The sequence below is a fragment of the Chanodichthys erythropterus genome, chromosome 20 (assembly GCF_024489055.1).
Source record: "Chanodichthys erythropterus isolate Z2021 chromosome 20, ASM2448905v1, whole genome shotgun sequence".
In the NCBI taxonomy this organism is placed as follows: domain Eukaryota; kingdom Metazoa; phylum Chordata; class Actinopteri; order Cypriniformes; family Xenocyprididae; genus Chanodichthys; species Chanodichthys erythropterus.
In genome coordinates, this window is record NC_090240.1 from 11,212,375 (window position 1) to 11,236,951 (window position 24,577).

Sequence of the window (24,577 nt, forward strand, 5' to 3'; positions counted from 1 at the left end):
CAGTGTACAAGTCCACCTCATCCAAGGAGGACAAGTGGTAGGAGTATGGCTCAGACGGGGGTGACTGAATAGGAAAGAAGTCAGCCACTGGGCTGTAAGAGGGTGGTGCTGCCACAGGGTAAAGCGAGGGGCTAGGTCGGATGATTTCATCCTTCACGTCTTCCTCTGTGTCAACAAACAATGGCTCTTTGCGCAGACTGAGTGAAGCCTTTAACACTGGCTTGCTGGCTTGGTGCCAGTGTCCTGCACTGTCCGTTACATCCACTGACTTGGACGGCCGACCGCTTCGCCTTAGGTGTGCACGGTCGATATCCATTGGCCGCACAGACAGGCGGGACAAGTCTCCGGTAAGGCTCTCTCGTCGACGGAGGGCGTCAGCACACCCTGCTGCATCTTCTCTGGTGTTCCTTCTCACCTCCACGGCCTCCAGCTCTGAGGCAAAACCCCGAGACATGGACACCACCTCGCTGAGTAGACGGCATTCAGCCTGGGCGAGAAGCAGTTCAAAGGCAAGCTGTCGAAGGTGGGAAGCTCCGCCTGGATGGTCCCTAACGTGGTACTGCAATTCCTGGTCTCTTGAATAGCCCATGGAACGCAGAAGTGAACGCAGGTCTGCGTCGCATATCACCGATTGCAACTGGTACACGTATGGCCCTGTGAAGGTCTGTAAGAGTGAAAGAAAAGTCATTACACTGTCAAAAGCAAATTGAATTATGAGGTTCACATTGTCTTGTCTCATATTTTCACATTCACAAACAAAAAATGTAAGGTTTTAATAGAAGGCTCACTAATTAACCCCAAAATGCAGTCTCACTGAATCTACAACCTTAGGGTGTACTCACACTAGGCACGGTTGTGCTGTACCGTGCCTTGGCACGAGAACCAGACCTGTTATAAGCCCTAAATATATTCTAATTAAATTTATTGAAAAGTTTACTATCCAAGTAGTTATAGAAGATGTTTGCTGTCGTAATGATGACAGTAGTGCACACAATAGTAGCTGTACTGTGCTCCAGCGCAGTTAGAGATCACACTACATGTGTACCGCACTTGAGCCCAACTGAACCGTGCTCTGAACCAGACTTTGGGTGTGAAACGTGCTCAGACACGGCTCAGATCGCCTAGTGTGAGTACACCTTTATTCTCTTGACTCACCTTAATGCAACGGAACTCCTTCTTCCACGGAAAGAGCAGCAAGTTGGTACAGATGGTTTCCAACGTTGCAAAGGCTGTCTCCAATGTCCGCAAGTTTGCTCCTCTCTGAGTCCTCAATGAGTTCTCAGCTATGTCATAGAACCGAACCATGCGAAAGCGCTGCCCTGGATCAGGCTGGTATGAGCCTAGCAGTGCTGTTGCAGTAGAAATAAGTGCTTCCTCAGTCTTAGTTCCTTGCTTATCTCCTCTTCCTTCACCAGTTCCCTCCTCAAGCCGATTCTCCAGAGATGCCACATACCTGCGGAACAAATCTTCTCGCAACTTGGCATCCATTGGTGGCAGTGGGCTGCGTAGCTTGCAAATCCCACAATCCAGGAGTTTCTTTAAACGGGACCCCTTGCCATCTCAAGGCCTCTCTCCCACTGGGACAACGGTGCAGTATGGTGGGGGAAATCAGCAAGCTGCAATCTTCCTCCAAAGGAGCGACATGGAATAATGAAAGTGAAGATGTGCTTGGTTTAATTTGGGCGTACACCTTGCCCAGGGCTCTTTCCTATTGTTATAGGCATCTCTGGGTGCTTCATTAGCCAAAACACCTCAAAAGAAGCAACATGACATGAGAAGGTGGTTGAATGGAGACTCCTCACCTTTTAAGCCCTCACTGTCAGGTTTTCCCCCTGCAGTAGGTTGAAGGTCAGGGCTTGCAGAGAGAAGCATACATTAAAAACACCATGCCCAATGCTGCCAGCTGCTGCAATGACAGAAGAACAAAATCTTTTTGAATAACACCACTCAGGTGGCAGTGTAATAAGTGGGGGGTTTGCCTCAGTCCCTTTGCTTGCAATCACAAAGCTAGATCATATTTAGGGTTGGGTATCATTTGAATTTTAGAGATTCTGATTCTGCTTATCGATTCCCAGTTTCAATTCCAATGAGGTGAAAAAAAAATATATATATATTTAGATATCAAACTTTTTTTTTTTTTTGCAAAATACTGAATACCATGAACAAAAATCAGTAACCTAAATAATAACATTTTTACAAGTAAATAGTAAGTAATAATAAAAGAAAAAATAAATAAATTAGCAATAGCACAAATATAAAAGAGGCGGCTCACTGTGCGTGCTTTAGATGTGTGTGAAGCACTTCTCCTTCACGTTTTATTTTGCTTGAATGGTTTAAAATCACAATTAAATGCAAACACAAGAATCATTAAGTGGAATCAAAAAATGCATCTTATCGAATCCCAGGTTGATGGAAATTTCGATACCCAACCCTATTCATAATGCAGACATGCATCACAGAAAGACCAAAGCAGACCATGAGAATGAAAATTAATTGCATATTTGTAATGTGGTCTAATTTATAGTTAGGTTAGGTATATGGATATTTGTGTGTTTCTGTGGAAAGGACTTAAATATTGGTTAAACTGAGTAAAATGAAAAGTTGAAAGTTAGCACGACCAGTTAGCTGGTAGATGCCATAACGACACCATTTTGGATACAAAAAGAATCCTCATCTAATGAATGCCATTAAAATGTAGTTTTGTACTCCAACAAAATGCATTTTTTTGCAACATATACACTGTAAATATTTTATTTTAGATGATTTGTCAGATTTTTATTGTAAGGCATTTAAAAACTGATTAATGCAAAATTGACTGTCTGCTGCCTTTGACAGCTCATGTAACCAACAAAACAGCCAGCAGAGAAGGGTTTTGGAATGTAGTTTCATCATCCATCAGGATTTACTGCTCAGGTGATCGATTCAGAAAAATGTCTGTCCCCAAAGACGGCAGGTCATATAGAAGAGTACTTCCGGGCTGTCCTGCATTTACTGAGATTAATGGGAATTCTAATGGATTGCTTTCTCCAGGTATTAGATGTCATTGAATGAATTTATCAGCAAATTAGCCAAAGTGTTTAATAAACAAACTGATAAGGGATAGGGGACAAGAATCTGTGCATACACAGATTTCCATGTAAACCTGCCTATATGAGAGCTCAAAACCACTGTTTCTAGAAGCAAATGTGGACTGTGTGCAATATTGCAACACAAACCACTTCATTCCTCATTGGTTAGGCTGCCAACTAAATACACAGTATTTCCAGCATTTACCCTCAACAAAAACTGATGATGCAGGCTGTCATTCAAGCTGCTGAATACATGCTCACACTAAACACCAAGCTTTGCATCTATCTATCTATCTATCTATCTATCTATCTATCTATCTATCTATCTATCTATCTATCACCATCAGGATAACATCCTATCATAATCACAACATCACATTGATTATGGAAAAGGTGGAAAATATCCACCTAAAAAAATCAGGGTTCGCAGAGAACAGAGTGAAGTATTTACAAATGATTATTTCTGCCTATATTGCATTGCTACAGTGACATAAACAGTGACGTGTTTTAGCCACAGAGCTAATATGACAGTCTCGTTTACATACAGTAAATAAATGTCAAAACAGCAGACAGTCCGATCTGATCTCTTAACTAGTGTTTATTAAAGGGATAGACATTAATTAAGTCGTAACTCTACTCTATTTAGTTTCAACCCCATCTTTGACATTTATCAGATGCAGTTAGCACACAACTGCTAACATTAGCGCAGTTGCAGGGCCCTGTAAACCCACACACCACACAATGTAACCATACACCATCCTACAATTACTTTTTAATTACCTGAGGTAGAACACTTAAATGAAAACATGCCCGTTCAGTGTCGTGTAGTGCTGGGCACCATTAATGAGCCGCCCTACTCTCCATCATTCAGCGTCTCTTACCTTCATGTTCCGCTGGAAATCCCCACAGCCGCACTGCCCATGCGCCAAACTACCTCCCCTGCGCGCTCCCGAGGCTGCAGGCTGCAGCTAGGACTTGCGTTGGACTGTCCAATTCATTCGGTTCTGAATCGGTTCTGCAACATGATTCGATTCATTTGAGGCATCGCTAAAAATAGTTCCCAGAAATCCCTGCGCTGCATTTCACGTCTTCTTTTTGTACTTTAATAAATGTTGCTCAAACACTGTGCTGTTTTCAGTTAACGCAGGTTTGTAATTGTATACATTTAGTGACAATGTATGTGTTCCATTTTGTTGCAGTCATTCCAGTTGAGACCCTTGTTTTTTTCCTCCTTCTGTCAAATGTTACGTTGTTTACGTTTCTCACCCATCAGTTTCACTCAAAAAAGGTTATACCAGTCGAGTGATTCGTTTTCACGTTGGCTTTCGAATCATTTAAAAGAACCGGCTCAAGTGATTCATCCATGAATCGGATACCACTAGCAATATATCACGCTCATAACTCTTCATTAAAACACGTCGACGACACACAAACACCACATATGTGCTATTCATTTGGTTAAACTCTGTGGCTTTTTGTCATTAGTCTAAATAATAAGTGTGTAATAATTTAATTTCTCATGCGTGTGCATGAGATCAGCTGAGTTTTTGCTCCTCCCATCCCAACAGTGAATCTCACCGGAGTTCAAGAACACGGAACACAGCGCAGCAGACATGGCCATGGTCAAAACAGTACCTCAAACTGATGTGAACGATGCTGAAGACGATGACTTCCTATGTCCTGTATGTTTGGAGATATATATCTGTCCGATGACCACACAGTGCGGACATACGTGAGTATCCATGAGGTCTAGTGCTTACAGCAGTAACTTCTCGATTGACATGTTGATTAGTTTAATGCTCGTTTCGTCATCACGTGAAACCGATGCACAGCCTCCATATCATGTAATTTAAACTTAATATGACTGTGTCTAATATTAACCAATAACTACAGTTGTGCTAATATTTTCTCGGAAGACAGAAATTGGTTACTTTCAGTTTTGCTTCTTGTGTAGAAAACTTTGCAGTGTGGGATTCTGGGAGTTGTAGTGCTCACTCAATTATGCCTTTGCATTAACAAACTACAACACCCACAGTGTCCTTCTATAAAATGGGGTCTTTTCCATTTTCATGAGGTGATTTTTAATACTTTTATATGAATTGTAAGGCTCAGACATTACTGACAATCATAACAACACACTAGTAAAAGCAATAAAATAAGAATTCCTTGTGAAAATACATTGAACATTATTTTAATTAATGGAGGGGGAAAATATGGTAACCGTGTTGATGAAACCTTCAATAAAAATATATACATAGTGAGATACAGAGTCATGTATTTTGTTGCAAAGTGGGATTGTTTTGTTTGTCAGCCAAATCTGCATATTTGCATGTATAAATGTTTTAATGTTAATATGTCCATTTTGTCTTGTCAGATTCTGTGACAGCTGCCTTCAGGAGTGCTTGCGGCCTCAGAAACCTGTGTGTGCAGTCTGCAGGACTGATCTGCGCAAATGGCATAAAGCAGATCGTTTACAAGACTTGATGCAAAGATCAATCGGCAGGTGCAAAGGCTGTACAAATGAGGTGTGTGGGTGCATGTATGCAAGTTAAACTGTATATGTTACTTTCAGTGGTGTGCATTCATTTTTATAAGTGCTTATTCTGGCCAAAAACCGCCAGGAAGAGACTGTCAGACCGATATGTAAGTTGATCAATCACAGTAGGGAACCTTGAATGGTTGTACAGGAAATATTGAAGAAATTACTAATTACTATAGAATTAGGGGTGCAATATTGACAAAAAAAAAAAATTGCTGAGTGTGTTTTTGTGCTAATACCTTGAAAGATTTAGGCCTGTTGTGGACCATTGACTCCTGGAGGTTTCTGTATTATTTTTTGATTAGTTCATATTAGTGACAGAAACTAAGCGGCCTTAATAGGGACCTATTATGCCCCTTTTTACAAGATGTACAGTGCTCAGCGTAAATGAGTACACCCCCTTTGAAAAGTAACATTGTAAACAATATCTCAGTGAACACAAAAACAATTTCCAAAACAAATTAACAGAACAAACACAGGGCTTAAATACACAGCAAAGAGCTTAGAACCCAAGAGGCGACACTTTGATACTTTTTTGGGTAACACCTACTAGATGGCGCTCTGATAGCGTGACTGGCATTATGTAATGTAAAATACTAACTGTCATTTCCATGTACTGAACTCCTGTTATTTGACTATGCCAAGATAAATTAAATGTTTCATTCGAGGGCACCTTTAAATAATTTTAACCCAAACTGACTGGGTTTCTAGAGAGCAAAGGTTTTGTGAAAAAACCTGTCCCATGACCAAAATGGGAAGTGTTCTGGGGTGCAAAAAAAGGCAAAATGATAAGATTAATCTATCATTTTTATCACTGTAAGTCTTTAAATTAATCAGCATTTAACTTTGTTGCCTGAGAATGCAAAGTGATTCATGTTGATATCAGTTAATTTCCAAATGTCTCTGGCGCTCAAAAAAATAAGTTGTGGTATATCTGCATCTCAGCACCGAATTGAGTTCTCTTTCACGTCTTCTTGCACTGGAACACACAATTTTCTCAAAATGCCAGTCTTGGCGAGTATTCACGTAAAAGGTTGTTTTTGTCTTAAAAGGGTGGTTGATTATGATTTAACTTTTTTTTTAACTTTAGTTAGTGTGTAATGTTGCTGTTAGAGCATAAACAACATCTGCAAAGTTACGACGCTCAAAGTTCAAAGCAGGGGAGATTGTAACACAGTTTGTGTATACGGGAAGAAGGAGGCGGGAACCGGCGAACGTTCAACAAAACTTTCATTTAAAATAAACAAAGAACACAACGAAAGTAATGCCGGCAGACCCTCGCAGACGTCTGCCAGCCACACAAACATATTAAAACATAAAATAAAGTCAAGGGGCCTGATGTATAAACGTTGCGTACGCATATTTCTATGCCCATTTTGTGCGTACGCAACGTTTATACATCAGGCCCCTGGACTTTATTTTATGTTTTTTTACGCATTTTTCCACGCACATATCGGGATTTATAAAAAATAAACTTGGCGTAAATAAGTGCGCACCGTAAGGATGCTCTTGACCGTGCGTACGCACTCTTTTAGAAGAGTATGTGTTTTGGCGACACCAACTGGCCAAATAGCAATAACTATTTAAAATGAAAAACTTCTAAATTATCCTATTACATCACCCAATAAATCAAATTGCATCAACCTGAATTATCATTATCCGCATTCTTAACCAGGTGCAAATACTTTGAATTTACTATTTTTTTTAAATGAATGGGCTATAAAAAGGTATGTGCGTATATAACATATAATCATAATGGATGCTCCCCCTCAGTGGAGACAAAAGTAATATGAATTGTAGATGTGCTACTTTCGATCACTTTTCCAGTGACACGCTGCTTTAATGACAGCGAGGAGCGCTGGAAGCACAATAATTCCTCTTACCACACTGCAGATGCTATGACAAAATATTTTTTCGAGAATGACGATCAGTGATGCACACTTCACTTGGATATTATGGAAAACACTGCTGGATTCGGTGGTCGAACGGTCCGTTGTCCAGTTTGAATAGGTCCAATAATATCTTACTGTACAACCACAGCTGCAGGAGGTGTTCGTGTGAAGGATCTTCAAATAATTACCATTTGAAGGATATAATTTGAGGAAAACGGTAAGATTTGCATGTTTTCTTTTAAAAATACTTTGTCAGTGACGCGCCGTTTCAGACAATTGTATTTACACTGCAATAAATAAGTGCCTATAAATAATAGCTTATAAACTTCCTAAAAGATATGTATATCAGCAAAACTGCATAAATTTGATTTGAATTGTTTAAAACTATTAAAATACTATCTGGCCAGTGGAAATGAATGAATCATCTCTATTCTAAAACCTTTATCTGAAGTATTTTATACAATTTTGTTTTTATGGATATTTTGATATATTTATTCTAAAACAAAGAGGATATTGGATTATCTTTATCAACATAATGTGTGGCACAAATTGCATTTATAGTCCATATCTAATATTTTTCAATGTCTTGTACCTTTGACGGTGTTAACCGTGGATGTCACGTGGATGGGAATATGTATGGAAATGATATGCAGATGAGGTTATGCATAGTAAAACTAGGCGTCGTAAGCTCCATATATAGTGATTTCGGGGAGGAGACAGGGTGGAGATGCACATACGCACAATCTTCCGCTGACTGGGATTTATAAAGGGATTTGTGCGCAGGATCTGGCGTACGCATGGTTTTATAAATCAGATTTTTTTTGTGCGTGCGCAGAATCTAGCTTTTGCGCGTACGTACACTTTTAGGATGAAATCTACGCAAAGTTTTATAAATGAGGCCCCAGGCCTGGTCCTCTCTCGTCCTTCACTGTCATCGCTCCTCCTTTTATGCTCCTGGAACTCCTCTGTGAGAGACTCAAGGCTGGTGCGCCTCCCAGGTGTAGCTCATTAACTCTCGCACCACCAGCCTCGCGCCGTTCCCTCACGGCTCTCGCCAGTCCCCCGTCCCCTGCTCCTCCCCTTCATGGTGGACGGCAGCAGGCTCCGGCCCACGGCGGATGGCGCCGACTCCTCCGCTCCATCCTGGACGGCAGCCACCCCACCTCGTCCCAGGAGCACGGCATCCGGGTCTCCGTCCCACCTTTCACAAGGCTCCAGTACCAGTACCAGTACCCCTCGCGGTCTTCACTCCCGCGCTGCCTGGACTCCGCAGCACTGTGATCCCCCTCAGCAGCGAGGGCTCTCCAACAGCATGTCCCTCCTTCCTCCCAGGTTTCGGCACCAATGTAACACGGTTCAGAGACTCAAGGCCGGTGCGCCTCCCAGGTGTAGCTTGTTAACTCTCGTGCCACCGGCCTTGCGCCATTCCCTCACGGCTCTCGCCCGCCCTGGTCGCCCATTGACATCACTAACCCTAAAATTTACATAAACCCTGCCCCCCGAGAACACACAACAAAGGGGGTGAGGTGAAGCCATGTTATTGCAATACAGTATGTCACATAAATGCAATAGCATGTCATAAAAGCAAGATGACAACATAAGTTATAACCCTAATTAAACTAAACTATACCTGTTCTGTCTTTATACAGCATTCTCTGACTCTGTAGGATCTTACAACAGTTCCCACACAAGCGATTTATAAATTATCATGACAGAATATGCTAATCAATGACTTTAAGATAGTTAAAGGTGCAATATGTAATATTTTTGCAGTAAAATATCCAAAAACCACTAGGCCAGTGTTTATATATATTTTGTTCCCTTGAGTACTTACAATATCCCAAATGTTTCCAACTATTTGTACCATGCTTTACCATGCCTCAGAGAAAAAAACACTATTTTGTCAAGTAGCTAACATAGCATAATCAGATGCAGCTTTATTTTTAGTAACAGTAATAAAGAATTTTCTCCATCATACAATACGTTTTAAAATTAATTGCATGCCATTTATCAACACAAGCCATCCCGTATTTAATATGATATTTTAAAATCGATCTGATGTGAGGTAATTGGCACTGCTAAAAAAGAGCTCTTGAAACTCCACCCTCTTCTTGAGAGCAGCAGCTCATTTGCATTTAAAGGGACACACACAAAAACGGAACGTTTCTCCTGCCTTCAAAAAGTGAAAAATTTAACATGCTATAAAAAATATTTTGAGCTAAAACTTCACATACACACTTGACTAAATAACTTATATTTATAATGTGAAGACTATGCAGTGTTATTTAACATTTAATTATTCAATTTCTGTACCTGAATACTAGATATAAGCCTACCTGAAAATCTTAAAACTGGCCGCCAACACTGATCTTGCATACCCCTCAGCAAATGTGCAGTTGGGCACCTGGTCAGAGATAAGGGGCTTTCGCACCATGTAGTTATAGAAACTCAGTTATAGGGAACCCGAGAACTAAATTTTCTTTTCTTTCATTCTTACCACTAGTAGGGAATCTGGTTGTTGTGCAGGACTTTTATTTTGAAGCCGCTGAGAATGCCAGCCCTTAGCATCGCTCCCATTTTACTTTACTATCTAATACGATATTGGATAGAACTGTTAAAATAAGAAAGTAGACGTTATATGAAAAAGTATTACAGCGTTTGCCATGTGGTTAATTCCCAATGTCGCTAGCTGAGCATAAATACATAGTCATGGTTCGTTTTTTCCTTTCAAAGTCGCGTTGGATTTCCTCCTTAGCATAAGCATAAAGGTTGAGATTTGCCTGGACTTTGGACGTTTTCCATGTTTGTGTAGTAAATATATAGGCTATAATCTGTGTGTTTACACAGCTTTTTTTAAAATGGCGGGTGTCTGTGTTCCGCATGTTTGGCCAGAGCCGTTAAAAAAGGTGAAACAGATTTAAAACTGAAAATTGATTTGTTATAAATAAATATATATTCAGAGGACATCTAAAATGACATTTAAAAGTGTTAAAGCATTAACAAATTATAGACCATGAATAACCCCCGATTATTTCCGCAGCAATATTATGGACGTGTTAATCACTGTAGTAATATATGCCTGTATTATATAACGCATAATCAAAAATGTTCATTAATTGGAACATCAAGTGGTAATATTTCAAGTGATTTCCGTCATTTTGACAGACAATATATGTTGTAACGTTATTTACCTGCTGTATAAATATTCCAGTAAACACTGCTAATAGGGATTAAAAGTGAAAAGGGGAGACAATTACATTTTAAAGCATCCGTGTGAAAACAAACCTGGAAAGAGACATGAGGAATTATGGAGAAAAAAAGAGCATGCAGACCACATGCGCAGAATATGTTGTCTTTTTCCATACTGTTACAGTGGAACACAAACGAAAAATAGAAAATAACCAGAAGTAAAAGAATGCAGTGACTGGAAAGAGCTCATGCCAAATATATTCTAGTTAAACCACGTCACATTAGAATACCAAGCGTTACGTTATTCTCTTGAAGTCTGAACATGAAAACATGAAGGAAATTTTACAGTTTATTTAGTCAAGCTGACGGATAATGATTATTATCAGTAGCGCAACCTTATGATTTGAAACTATTTGTTTTAGTGTTTTTGAGTGGAACTTACCCAGTGATCAGACCTTTGTGATCAGAAGTTCTGTTTTACCAAAAATTAATAAGTACTAAGTTTTACTAAATTAGTTTTTCTCAATCGATTTGACACATTTCTCCAAAGTAATGTACCTGCTCTCAAAACAGTTAACACAGTGATCTAAACACACTGACTGTTGCTAAACAGTTCAACTTTACTACACAATAAAACACTGCATTTTTGTCTAGTAATGTATTTATTAAAAGTAAATACTAACATCAAAACTACAGGCATATCGTATATTGATTTTAGAACATTTTCAGCTGTAGATGTACAAATACACTAACGAAAATATATGTTTATTGTAATGTTTTTCCAACAGGTTTTGTTATATGGGTCATTGAGCAAATAAAGCTTCAAAATGGTATTTTTTTAAAAATCTTTAAAAACTGATACATGCATATTTTTGAGTCATGAACAATGTGTTTAAACAAGTTTCAGTTGTTGCATAACATTTTCAAAGTTTCAATCCTTTTTTTTTTTATTTTTTTTTTTTAATGGTACAATCAAATATTTGTAAATATATATCTACCCATACATGAAATTAGCTGTTTTTATTGGAATTTGAGAGATATCTGCAACCCTTTTCACAGGATCTATTGGGGTCCTCTGTATGTTGGCGTATCAGGCTTAAGGTTATTACCTTATAATATATTTGCAGTTGTGCCACCCTGACATTGGAGAATATAGAAATTTTTCAATTATCTCAACAACTTTAAAACTACAGATATTTTGATAATTTGTTTATATGTATATTCAAACATAACATTATGCCAAAGTATTTATCTTGAATTTCTTATAAATAAAAATAAAATTTGGGGGCAGAATCCAAAATCCCCCATACCCTCAGATAGGGCTCCTCAGGTCCAAGATTCAGAACCACTAAATTGGAGTAATTCTGATTTCATAGGAAATCCACCTGTCCTCCCTCCCCTTCCACCTTGCTGTTCACTTTCACTATGTCCATGTCTTCTTACAATTTCTCCTCTTGCTCTTTCAACTACACTAATGTCCTCCACTGTACTCAGCTCTTCTCCAATCCTCTTTTTTTTTTTTTTTTTTACTTCCTCCTCTCTCCTCATATACAGTATGATCTCCTTCTATATGTTCCACTCTTCCTTTCCTTCTCATTAAACCGCTTCCTCTACCCACACCACCACCTTTACGCTTAGACCTCTTTATTTCCCTCTTCTCTTGCAAATTTCCTTGCTCTATGTATACTTTCCCTTTTTATATATTTTTTTCTATTACATAATGCAATTGTGAGAAATGTGTAAACATATAGGAAAACTGAATTTCCTGTGTTGTGTGTATTATTAATCAAGCAGATATCAGTTTGGGGCTACTTGAAAACATGCCAAGTGCATTCGATAATATGACAAATTCCAGAGTTTTGTTGGTTGTGTTTGGACAAATGGTACATAAATGTTTGGGAATTGTGTAAAGCCAATAAAAAAAAAAAAAAAAAAGTTTGCCGTCAGACTGATCAAAACATTACAACATATATTGTCTGTTAAAATGATGGAAACCACATCCTGACTTGTGGAAATTATGTACAAGCCTATCAGATTGGAGCTTTGGATTTTCAGTTTAGTGCATGGTATGCGTCAGATGGTCCCTGAACAGACTGTGGGTGGTCAGAGAACTTGAACTAAAATTTTATCCATTATCCACCAGGTTCTTTTGTCTGACATGAGAAACCACACAGGAATGTGCTCCAAATATCAAGACTATATCAAGGATGGTATGAAGTCCATTTCAAAGAACCAGTCTGCCATTGTCAGGTAATATAACATTCTTCAGCGTTTAATACTGTATGTATATGTGGGTGATTTTTTTTTTTTTTAAATTAGGAAATACTTAATTGAAACTTTTTTGTCATTCAAAAATATATTGTTCTTATATAACAACTAATCATGTTTTTTTCTTAAATTTTAGTTAATCTCTCTAAAGTGAATTATTTGCTAGTTAACATTTTGTGATAGCAAGTTTAAGGCTTGTCCAAATGTGAAAAATTGTCCAAATTGTCAAATGTGAAAAAAATTTAATTACCATCACACGGCATTACCGTCACAAAGAATACAAAAATTTCACACAATCATCAAGGACACAATCAGATCTTTATTCCTTTATTCCAAAACATTTATATTAGTCAAAAGTGCCCTGATTGAAGAATCACCTGTTTATTTTATTTTTCATCTTGACTTATGCACACTGCTTGGTTTCTTGTTCCTTTAGTTCAGTGCCGAACCGTTATACATTCACCTGTCCCTACTGTAACCAGAAGAACTTTGACCAGGATGGTCTAGTGGAGCACTGCACCTCACAGCACGCACACGACCCACGTCCAGTGGTGAGGCTTCTGCTTGAGTTTAATGCTTGTGATTCCCTCTTTAATGTAGTTTTCAATAATTTTTTGAAAATGTAAATGCACTTTTAGTCTTGATACAAAGAAATTTAAGCATAGTTTGTTGTAGTTACAGTCATGTGAAAAAATAAGTACATCCCATGGAAATTGTTGGATTTTTTTTTTTTTTTTTTGCAAAAAAAAAAAAACACAAGCAAAACTCAGAAACAGTGCCTATTAGTTGACATTATATATATATTGAAGTTTATATACTTGAACAAAACCACAGGGAAATTCACTTTTTCAATAATTTATTCAACAGAAATATCAATAAATGTTATTTTCTTTTGTGGAAAAAGTAAGTACATCCTTGGCTTCAGTAGTTACAGTACAGAGGCTGCAGTAGGACTTGGGAGAAATAACTTCTTGTAGGCATTTTGCATAAATGTCTACCAGTCTCTGACATGATGGAATTCCCTTACCATTCCCCAATGCAATATTCTTTCAGTTGCAAGATGTTCGAGGGTGTTTTTTACTGCCTGTATGTTCATTCACAAACTGTAGTCTTGCTACTTTTTAGATGGCAAAGTCTTATTCCTGGCACTCCTCCCATACAGGTCAAATTTGTGCAGACTCATTCTAATTGTCAAAGCATGCACTTTGACACCAACAGTGTATACTTGCAAGCAGATCCATTTTTGTGCCACTTGATGACTTTGCTTAGAGTGGAATGATGTATTTCAAATAATTTTCCAGACTCATAGGCATCCAAACCTTTTTTTCTGAAAGCCTCATAAAACTTTAGATTGTGGTATAATGACACCACACACCTGAATAACAAAAGGGAACACCAGATACTAGATGTGAGAGTTTTAAATGAAACAGGTTCCACCTGCACTTCCTAAGCAGATTCTTATCACTGGCACCCAATCTTGAACAGCTGATTCTAATTTTTTGGATTTTTGAATGTGTGATAAATGTAAGAGTGCACTTACCTTTTCCATGTGACTGATATGACTTTTTTTTTTCTTCTTTATTCCCCCATTTAGATTAAAATTACTACAAAATACCCATTTTATTTATCATAGAGTGTGTATCAATTTTATGAATAGCCATTGTTTCAAAGAGGGTCAAATCTTTGCTGGTGGAAATATGTTAAAAAGCTAACCATTTCAATGGGATGTACTTATAATAATAATAATAATAATTTATTATTATTATTTACATGGCCATAGGTTCGGGAGACTAAACTGGTAGTGTAATGAATGGGAGCTCAGGCAGGGATCCATATGCAGCATTTTATTGAAGTAGAGTGGTCGTACAGGCAGGGTCAAAACAGGAACAACCAGGAACAGTAAGGAACAGGCAGAATCGTAGTCAGGGAACAGGCAGTAGATCGAGGCAGGCGGATATCATACACAGAACGGTATACCAGGCAAAGTGAGCATGTGACTGGCGAGGGGAATGATGGGAAATGGAGTCCGGAACTAGACAGGGGCAGACGGTGATCGTGACAGGTAGTGGCTGGTTGCATAAACTGCTTAGACTAATCTTACAAGTTATTTATTTATTTTTTTTTCCCTCCTTTAAATAAAAAAAAATGCAGACAGTTTTCTGTGATGAGTAAATTTAGGGGTAAGGATAGTGTAGGGGGATAGAATATACAGTTTGTAGAGTATAAAAACCATTACATCTATGAAGAGTCCCCGTAAACCACATATACAAGTATGTGTGTGTATTTCCATTTCAAATGAACAAGTTCTTAGACCATTGAGATGAAGAGAGGAGTAGTGTTAACATAGAGGCTGTTTATATGCAACTGGCCACAGCAGGCTTGACTGAAACCAGTTATGTTTATTGTAAATTGCATATATGTACTGAACAATTTACCAGATAGAAGTGTCCATCTCAGAGTTTCTGAAAAATGCCACATTAAAGGAATTTTGATGAAAAAAAAAAAAGAAAGAAAAAAAGTTCTTTATACAGCTGATCAGTTCGGAAAGGGTCATTTCTAAGGTTCTTGGAGGTTCTCTATTGAGTGAGCCATTACCTCTACATAGATAATATTCTGAGAGGTGTTTAATATTCCTAGAAGTGGTAAAGAGTATTGTAATCAGTGTTCATCTACATATATTTTGGTGCATATTGAATATCATTAATAAGTTATACATGTCAGGATTTACCTTTTTAGTGCTATCACTCCTTAATAGAAATGGTTCCTGTGGAGTCAGGAGTCTTTCTTTCTAAGTTTGTAAACCTCCTCTCCACTCCTGCAGGTGTGTCCAATATGTGCCTCAATGCCCTGGGGCGACCCGAATTACAGGAGCGCTGACTTCTTTCAGCACCTCAGAATAAGACATGCTTTTTCTTACGATACTTTTGTGGTAAGTAGGTTAAGACAGTTCCATGCTCTGATTTTCCATTGTTAAAAGAAAAACGTCTTACTGTTGATACAGTGATTTAGCATGGGATTTTTTTTGTAAATTTAGATTTTACCTTAACTTACATATTACATTTGGTATACATAGTACATAGTTGGGTCTAATTTAAGCTGGGTATTAATATTGCATATATATATATATATATATATATATATATATATATATATATATATATATATATATATATATATATATATATATATAATATTGTACTAAATAATTTGTTTGTCTAATCATGTATCATGTAAGGCAAACTCATGAAACTGTTTAGAGTTACCTCTGTGCACCAAAAAAAGTCAAATTTAAACTGAAGAAACATACAGGTAATACAGGAACAGGTAAAGTTCAGCCAAAAATGATAAATAAATTTCATAATTTACTCACCCTCAAGTTGTTCTAAACATGTATGAGTTTCTTTGTTCTTTTGAATGCAAAAGAAGATATTTTCAAAAATGTGAGTAACCAAACAGTTGATTGTCCCCATTATATATTTATTGTGTGTGTTTGTGTGTGTGTGTGTGTGTGTGTGTGCGTGTGTAACGATGGAAGTCAATAGTGACCAGAAACTGTTACCAACATTCTTTAATATCTTCTTTTACAGACAGATTTTTTTTTTTTTTTTTTTTAAATCTATCCCTTTAAACCAAAAGGGACACTAAAGGGACACTAAATAGAGCTAAATGGAGCTAAAACATCTACTTATTTTGAATAACAAATATCTCCACATCCCTATAAATAAAAGAAATGATTCAGAAATTATTCTGCTCATAAGGTCAGGTCAACTAAATTTGATCAGTGATGAAAGCCATTTAGAGTTCTTTCTGTTCAATATTTTAAGTTACTTTGACTAAATTGTATAAATGTTGACTATTTAAATTCTATGTAAATTATTATTTTTTCCTACCTAAATAGTCAACTTTTAAATGAATGAAATGCTGGTGGTCTGTGAGCTGAGCTTAGACTGCTTGTAACCAATCTTAAATACATGTATATTTTTTCTATTTTTATCAGGATTATGCTACAGATGAGCAAGCCATGATCCAAGAAGCTCTACAGCGCTCTCTCATGGAAAACTGATGTGAGGGACACATGGACCCCCAGCTAAACTTGAAGGGATAGTTCACCCAAAATTGAAAATTATCTCATGATTTAGTCACCGTCAAGCCATCCTAAGTATATATGACTATCTTATATGACTTCTTTCAGACTGACACAATCGAAGATATATTTAAAAAAATATCCTTAGTCCTCCAAGGTTTATAATGGTTGTGAATGGGGGCTGTGTTTGAAGGCAAAAAAAAAAAAAAGCATCCATCCATCCATCCATCCATTAAAAAAAAAATAATAATAATTAAAAAAAAATAAATAAATAAAAAAAAAAATATATATATATATATATATCCATATTTACAACTTTATAATTTCAAATAACTAGCTTCTGGCTATTCTGCATATTCTGTGCACAGTCGTCATTATGGTCGAAGCTAGATTTTTTGAATTTATAGTTTTATGTATGTATTTTTTTCTTACAAAAATGCATTGCTTCGCTTCAGAAGGCCTTTATTAACCCCCTGGAGTCATATGGATTACTTTTTTTATGGATGGATGCATTATTATTTTTGGCTTCAAAACGCAGCCCCCCCATTCACAACCATTATAAACCTTGGAGGACTAAGGATATTTTCAAATATATCTCTGATTGTGTTCGTCTGAAAGAAGATAGTCATATACACCTAGGATGGCTTGAGGGTGAGTAAATCATGGGATAATTTTCATTTTTGGGTGAACTACCCTTTAACACAACCAAAAACTACTGTTTATGTTTAAACAAATCAACAAACTATAAGGGGATTCAGGGCTGATTTATCATTATACACTAATTTTGGTAATGCCAAAATTCCTATTGGTGTAATTTTGGTGATTTGCTTATTCAAACTCAGTCTATATATCTTATATATTCATATATAAGACATTGCCATATACATTCTTAGCTGTCAAAATATATAAATATATTCTGCCAATCTATAATTAATTCAAATTTTATAACAGATTTTTGTTTATAGAGTAACATTTGTATAGCAGATTTGTCAGATTTTGTTGCACTGGAACAGAACGGCCAATATATATGGATTCTTAAAGGTTTTTCTTTTTTTTTATGGATTATTTATTCTTAAAGGTTTTTCTTTTTTTTATGGATTATTTTGAAACCTCCTCTATATTGAGGTGAGTCTTTTCAGAAGCTTATAGGTTAGAAATACTGATATTGAATCAGATCAGTCTTTTGATCCTGAGATTGTGACATCTAATTCAAATGGAAGTTAGAGGAAACAAAGGAATAAGCTTTTTTCTGTCAGTTTGTTTTGTATTATTTTGTTGTTTTGAGAAGCAGTTCAGTTTAACACTTGTTGGAGGTGTGTTTCACTTTGAGATTAGTCTTGAAATATGTGTTGAGATGAGTTTATGTTCAATCCAATAGGGGGCAGTATTGTATCATTAATCCACCGTAATGTTTATCGTCTAAGTACTCTGACCCAAGAAGTGCTCTCTAAGTGTAGTGCAGCTACTGGCAAGTACATGGCTTGGTCTGATTTATCAAAAGGTATGTACTGATAGAATCTTAAAGGGATAGTTCACTCAAAAATGAAAACACTGCCATCATTCACCCTCATGTCATTCCACACCCAAATGGAACACAGAAGAAAGTATTGTGTCCCGAACGTGTTTACCTTCATTCTGTGGACAAAAACATTTCTTCAAAATGTCTTCTTTTGTGTTCCACAGAAGAAAGTGTCATTCAGGTTTGGAACAATATGAGATGTGTAAATGATGACAGAATTTTCATTTTTGGGTTATCTCTTTAAGCTCACAATGTGTAACCCAGTAGAGGCTGTTTGCACTTTTTTTTTGGGGGGGGGGGTCGTCATGTTTTAATGGTGTATATATGTATGTATAGCAGTCATACTGTAGATAGCAGTTTTATAGTATGTTCTGTAATAAAGTGTGTCTGTTTAATTGGCAGTAGTTTGAAATCCTACAATATATTGAACAAAATTATAACACTGCAGTCTATAAAGTGAAACTTGTGAAACTATAAATTGTTGCATGTTGTTTGATGCAGATAAATCATATCCTCTGCTTGTTTTATTCATGTGTTATTGTTCGTGTTTAATGGTATTGATTCATTAACCTGTAAGATTCCTGGGTGAATTGCTTGTGTATAGTTAATAAACTTTTTTTTCTTCAGAAGCCTTTTAAATGTGTTTCAAATGACACTGTTTTAGTGTTATCTTTTCTCAGTCTTTGATTGTGTTATTGGAAGCATGTTCAAAAACACACATTATTATTACCTTCACATATTGCTTCCCCATCCCCCGTTTAATGCATGTGCATTCAATTTCGTTACAGTGTGAATCTCTCTCCCTCCCGTCCGCTCTAACTCCATTACTGTTGTTCATTTCCTGTCCCTCAGCGACTGTCAGCTCTCATGTCTGAAGGTGCTAAATCCTGATAAATTAAAGCTCTTTAATTATTTAAACACTGGACCCTGAAATCACTATGAGTGATTTATACCGGTGTGTTAGACATGTTGGGCCAGAAACAACACCCACCTCTCTGATGGATGACTAAATGGAGGGGGAGCAAACGCTACACGCTGTAACAGTTAAAGGCCCTTTCCCAGAAACCTTTTTTCACATTTTAAAAAGATACCCATCACAAAAAACAGCTCATCGTTCTTAAAAATAAAGTCTCAAAAATGGTATTACAGCCTGTTGATATAAAAGAAATGTCTTCAATTCTGATAGGAAGTTTTATTTGATGCCGTAGGTGAACCTTTTTCAGTTCCTTATCCACTTTGATGTTTTGTCTGACAATCACGCATTACTGTTTCCGGGTCCGAATGCTATTTCAGATCCCAAAAGCAAACAACAACATTGCTAATATATGCACACCGTGTATGGTAATACTAAAGAAAGTTCATGTTCCTACTGAAATCTCCATTGAACAGTCAGTGATTCATCTTTTATGAATCATTGAAATACTGGTGCCCAGGATGCTGTGACCCCAGAGACTAGTGTACACAGTGAGTTTTTAGTAAGTGTGCTATACAGGGAGTGCAGAATTATTAGGCAAGTTGATTTTCTGATCATATTTTTTTTCCAAGCACATTTTACCAATTCCAATCCACATCAATCTTAATAACTACTATTAATATTGTTTTTAATCATTTATAAGTGATATATAATTGTTCATGAATGCTGGAAATGAAGAATGCCCTATATTCAGGTGTGCAGAATTATTAGGCAGGTTTTCTTTTACAGATAAAATGAGCCAAAAAAGAGATTTAACTCAGACTGAAAAGTCAAAAATTATTAAATACTCATGAGAAGGACGCAATACTAATGTAATACTAGAAATTGCAAAGTTAAAGCATGACCATTGGACAGTGAAATGCTCATTGGGTCAGCGGGGTCATACAAAAACAGCTGGAGAAGAAAAGACACGTTAACTGCAAAATAATTAAGAATTAAGGTGAAGAATTAAGTGTGAAACCATCAGGAACCCTTTAGTCTCCAGCGCCACCATTTCCCAGTACTGAAACCTACCTGGAGTCTTCAGAAGTGTGAGGTGTCAGGATCTCAGAGACTTAGGTTAGGTGAAGAATCCTAAAAAATGACCCGCTCTTAATAAGAATCACAAGCTGAAGTGTTATAAAGTACATGAAGACTTATAGACAGTGACTCCTGAAGGACCAGCACCACATCCTCTTGTACCACTGTTTGAAGAACTTATCTTCCAGAATCTGGCAGTAAGTTTTGGAAGATCATTTAGTCCATCTCTGCAAGATGGACATTTCAGGATAAGAGATGGACTAAAAGTTGACTCCCACACCTTACTGCCAGATTCTGGAAGATAAATTCTTCAAACAGTGGTACAAGAGGATGTGGTGCTGGTCCTTCAGGAGTCACTCTCAAGCTGTCTGTCTATAAGGCCTATAAAAACCCAGTCTTCATGTACTTTATAACACTTCAGCTTGTGATTCTTATTAAGAGCAGGTCGCTTTTTAGGATTCTTCACCTAACCTAAGTCTCTGAGATCCTGACACCTCACACTTCTGAAGACTCCAGGTAGGTTTCAGTACTGGGAAATGGTGGCGCTGGAGACTAAAGGGTTCCTGATGGTTTCACACTTAATTCTTCACCTTAATTCTTAATTATTTTGCAGATAACGTGTCTTTTCTTCTCCAGCTGTTTTTGTATGACCCCGCTGACCCAATGAGCATTTCACTGTCCAATGGTCATGCTTTAACTTTGCAATTTCTAGTATTACATTAGTATTGCGTCCTTCTCATGAGTATTTAATAATTTTTGACATTTATGTCTGAGTTAAATCTCTTTTTTGGCTCATTTTATCTGTAAAAGAAACCCTGCCTAATAATTATGCACACCTGAATATAGGGCATTCTTCATTTCAAGCCTTCATGAACAATTATATATCACTTATAAATGATTAAAAACAATATTAATAGTAGTTATTAAGATTGATGTGGATTGGAATTGGTAAAATGTGCTTGGAAAAAAAATATGATCAGAAAATCAACTTGCCTAATAATTCTGCACTCCCTGTAAATGAATAGTGCTCAGAAATGGCTTTTGAGATAGTATTCTCACTTGAAGCAGAGTAGAGGCTTTGGACCTGGTTCCAGGTATCAACAGTATTCAGTGGATGAGTGTGTGTTCACATTTGTAGTTTGGTTCACTTAGTTGCTTAGCATTCAGCATCAAACTTAAATATACGAAACAAAAAGACATAAGAATAAAGGTCACAACCTGATTGGACAGCTTTTGTGAGGTATATTTTCACACAGTCAGACCTCATCAGAGTGTATTTGGAAGTGGACCCCCTGAAAAGGTAGGTTTCTGTCCACTTTTTTTGGTGTGCACCAAGTTTATGGCAGTTTGTTCACACTTATTTAAATGAACCGCACTAAGAGAGAAATTGCACCAAAGTTAATATTAAACAAAACCTGACAAGTGTTAAAACACCCTTAAGCCCTGGGTATGTTTCGCTTTTTTTATGAGTACGCTAGTGTGCGCTCAAAGTCGAACACACAGCTTTGGAAAATATACTTCATTTGACTCGTACGCATACACAGGTGTTCAACACGTGTGCAGTTTTGAGCAATCTCTTGCCACGAGTTTTGTATTCTTTCATGCTAGAGTTGTACAGATGAGGGTACTTTCTACCTCTTTCGAACAATTTCTCGTCTATATAGGCCTCCATTGTCACTGTAGCTTGCATGCGTTCCGGTCTGTTCCATTTATGCAGATTTTCTTCGACTATGTTGTGCATCAACGCCCTTGTGGATAAACTGCAAAAAAAATATTTAAATGTGCGACCTGCACGTACAAGTACACGCGGTTACAAAAATCCGGCGGTGTGCGTACAGTACACCCATAGTCTTGTGATAACGAAATTTGCGTTGCACATATTCTTGTGAAGTATAAAAGTGACTTGTTGATGCCAGAGGTCAGGAAGACACACCAGTGCCATTTCACATAAACAACATGAAAGCATGGATCCATCTTGCCTTGTATCAGCAATTCAGGCTGCTCATGGTGTAATGGTGTAATGGCACACTTTGGGCCTCTTAGTACCAATTGAGCATCGTTTAAACACCACAGCTGATCTGAGTATCTAAAGATCTCTTTATTATCAGTGTACCCATCTTCTGATGGCTACTTCCAGCAGGATAATGCACCATGTCACAAAGCTCAAATCATCTCAAACTGGTTTCTTGAACATGACAGTGAGTTTACTAAACTCAAATGACCTCCACAGTCATCAGATCTCAATCCAATAGAGCTGCTTTGGGATGTGGCGGAGCGGGAGATTCTCATAATGGATGTGCAGCTGACAAATCTGCAGCAACTGCATGATGCTGTCATGACAAAATGCACCAAGGTCCCAGAGGAATGTTTCTAGTACCTTGCTGAATCTATGCCACAACGAATTAAGGCAGGGAGGGAGGTGTACCCAATAAAGTGGCCAGTATGTGTATATACAAATCATGCATACTTTACCCAAATACACATTAATAAAACTAAAAATTAACACTCTGCTAAAAAATATAATAATAATTTATATTTTAGATCTGGCGTGATGGTTTTTGCAGGAAATTGCATACATATATGATTTGCATGTATGTCACATCATATCTGTACACAGAGAGTAGCTCAAGCAACATGGTTTGCTATTTTGAATTATTCAAACACAACAACAAAAAGGTTATTTATTCATTCATCTGCTCTGATAAGATGTCCTGCATCCATGAGTAAACAATCATGTTCATCCGAACAGAGGAGCAGAGTCGAAGAATGACCAAAAAAATGTTCTGCAAGTCACATGCAGTGTTAATTTTTAGCACTAAAGTTTCATATGATGCCACTGGAGAACACTTTCAGGTTTTGTATTATGCATAAGAGAACCTTTTTAAGTTTCTTATAAAGCCACAAAAGATCCCTTGTAAGTTCTATTTGATATACAGTAGCTAAACTTAAAAATAAATAAATAAATAAATTAATAAATTTTTGATAATAAACCTCAGGTGATGTGTAGGACCTTTTATTTTTAAGTGGAGCTCTCACTATGCCTTAATATTGCTTTTTAAACCCATTTATTTGGGGGTTGTGTAGATAAAGTGTTAATTGCACTTCTTTGTGAGTGACAGGGGAATTTATGATGAAACTCTTCCCGGCAATCAGTGGCGAACGGCAAGTTTATTTACACTGTCCACAGGGACAGAAGATGCTTCAACAACGTTTGTTGTCTTTCCTTCCCACACACTGTTTCAGTAATTAGTTTCCAGATCTCCATCAGGCTCCTGCCTCTACACAGTAAATTCTCTAACCTGCTACGTGTTTTTCTTCTTTTTTTTTTAAAGATTTCTTCTTTCTTCTTTCCTGGTGTTTTTTATTCTTTTGCTTCTGGCATCTGTAGAAGTTCTTCAAGTTTGATCTAACAACTTACAGTAGGGCTTCCAGGCAGGAAGGAAATGGTCCTGCAAAACACTGTCTCTCGCTCTCACTGTCTCCTTGTCTCCCCAACCCCACCCCCTGCTTTTTGGTGGCAGTTTTTTAAGGGAAGATAGAGATAGAAAAAAATAAGAAAGTGAACATAATGAAAATTTCATAAAGTTGAGCATGTGGTTTCTTTGATGAGAGAATGTGAAATGGTGTTAAGTCTCAAGGCTGTGTAAAAGCGGCAATTAGCGTTACATGTTCCTCCTGCAGGCTTGTGCCGTGAGAGAGACGAGGGTTTTGTTTTCCTCAGATGTGTCATGCCCAGATTCGCTCTCAAGCCTCCTTTTTTCATGTTCCCTTCAGTTGCCGACGTAGTCTCAGAAATCATCACCTGTTGGAAGTAAACTTTATGAAAAGCACTTATCATCATCATCATCATCATCATCATCATCATCATCATCATCATCATCCCTGGCAGTGAAGTAGAACTGCACATGACAAGACAGACATTTTGACTAGGCCCACATCTGTGCCTACCAAAAATCTGCATTTTTTTTTTTTTTTACAGAATTTGAATAGCTGTCTTTCAAAAATTCATACACTCATATACTTCC

The 24,577-nt window shown here is 37.3% G+C and overlaps 2 protein-coding genes across 3 annotated transcripts in view; one reads left to right on the plus strand and one right to left on the minus strand.

Moving 5' to 3' along the window:
• spata2 (spermatogenesis associated 2) overlaps positions 1 to 4,090 on the minus strand; it is a 6,045-nt gene extending 1,955 nt beyond the window's left edge. The window contains exons 1-4 of one of the 2 annotated variants that reach the window (XM_067371050.1): positions 3,950 to 4,090; positions 1,803 to 1,906; positions 1,156 to 1,623; positions 1 to 664 (exon numbers count right to left, since the gene is read on the minus strand). The exon at positions 1 to 664 is cut by the window's left edge and continues 1,955 nt beyond it. In XM_067371050.1, the coding sequence (XP_067227151.1) occupies positions 1 to 664; positions 1,156 to 1,488 (997 nt within the window). In that variant the 5' untranslated portion in view covers positions 1,489 to 1,623; positions 1,803 to 1,906; positions 3,950 to 4,090. The other variant, XM_067371049.1, reaches the window with a different exon arrangement.
• Positions 4,091 to 4,626: 536 nt separating this feature from the next.
• On the plus strand, positions 4,627 to 17,342 carry rnf114 (ring finger protein 114). Its single transcript, XM_067371385.1, has 6 exons — positions 4,627 to 4,800; positions 5,443 to 5,593; positions 12,832 to 12,938; positions 13,393 to 13,507; positions 15,778 to 15,885; positions 16,954 to 17,342. The coding sequence occupies exons 1-6, from the start codon at positions 4,682 to 4,684 to the stop codon at positions 17,017 to 17,019; spliced, it is 666 nt and encodes a 221-aa protein (XP_067227486.1). The 5' UTR covers positions 4,627 to 4,681; the 3' UTR covers positions 17,020 to 17,342.
• Positions 17,343 to 24,577: the final 7,235 nt, after the last annotated feature.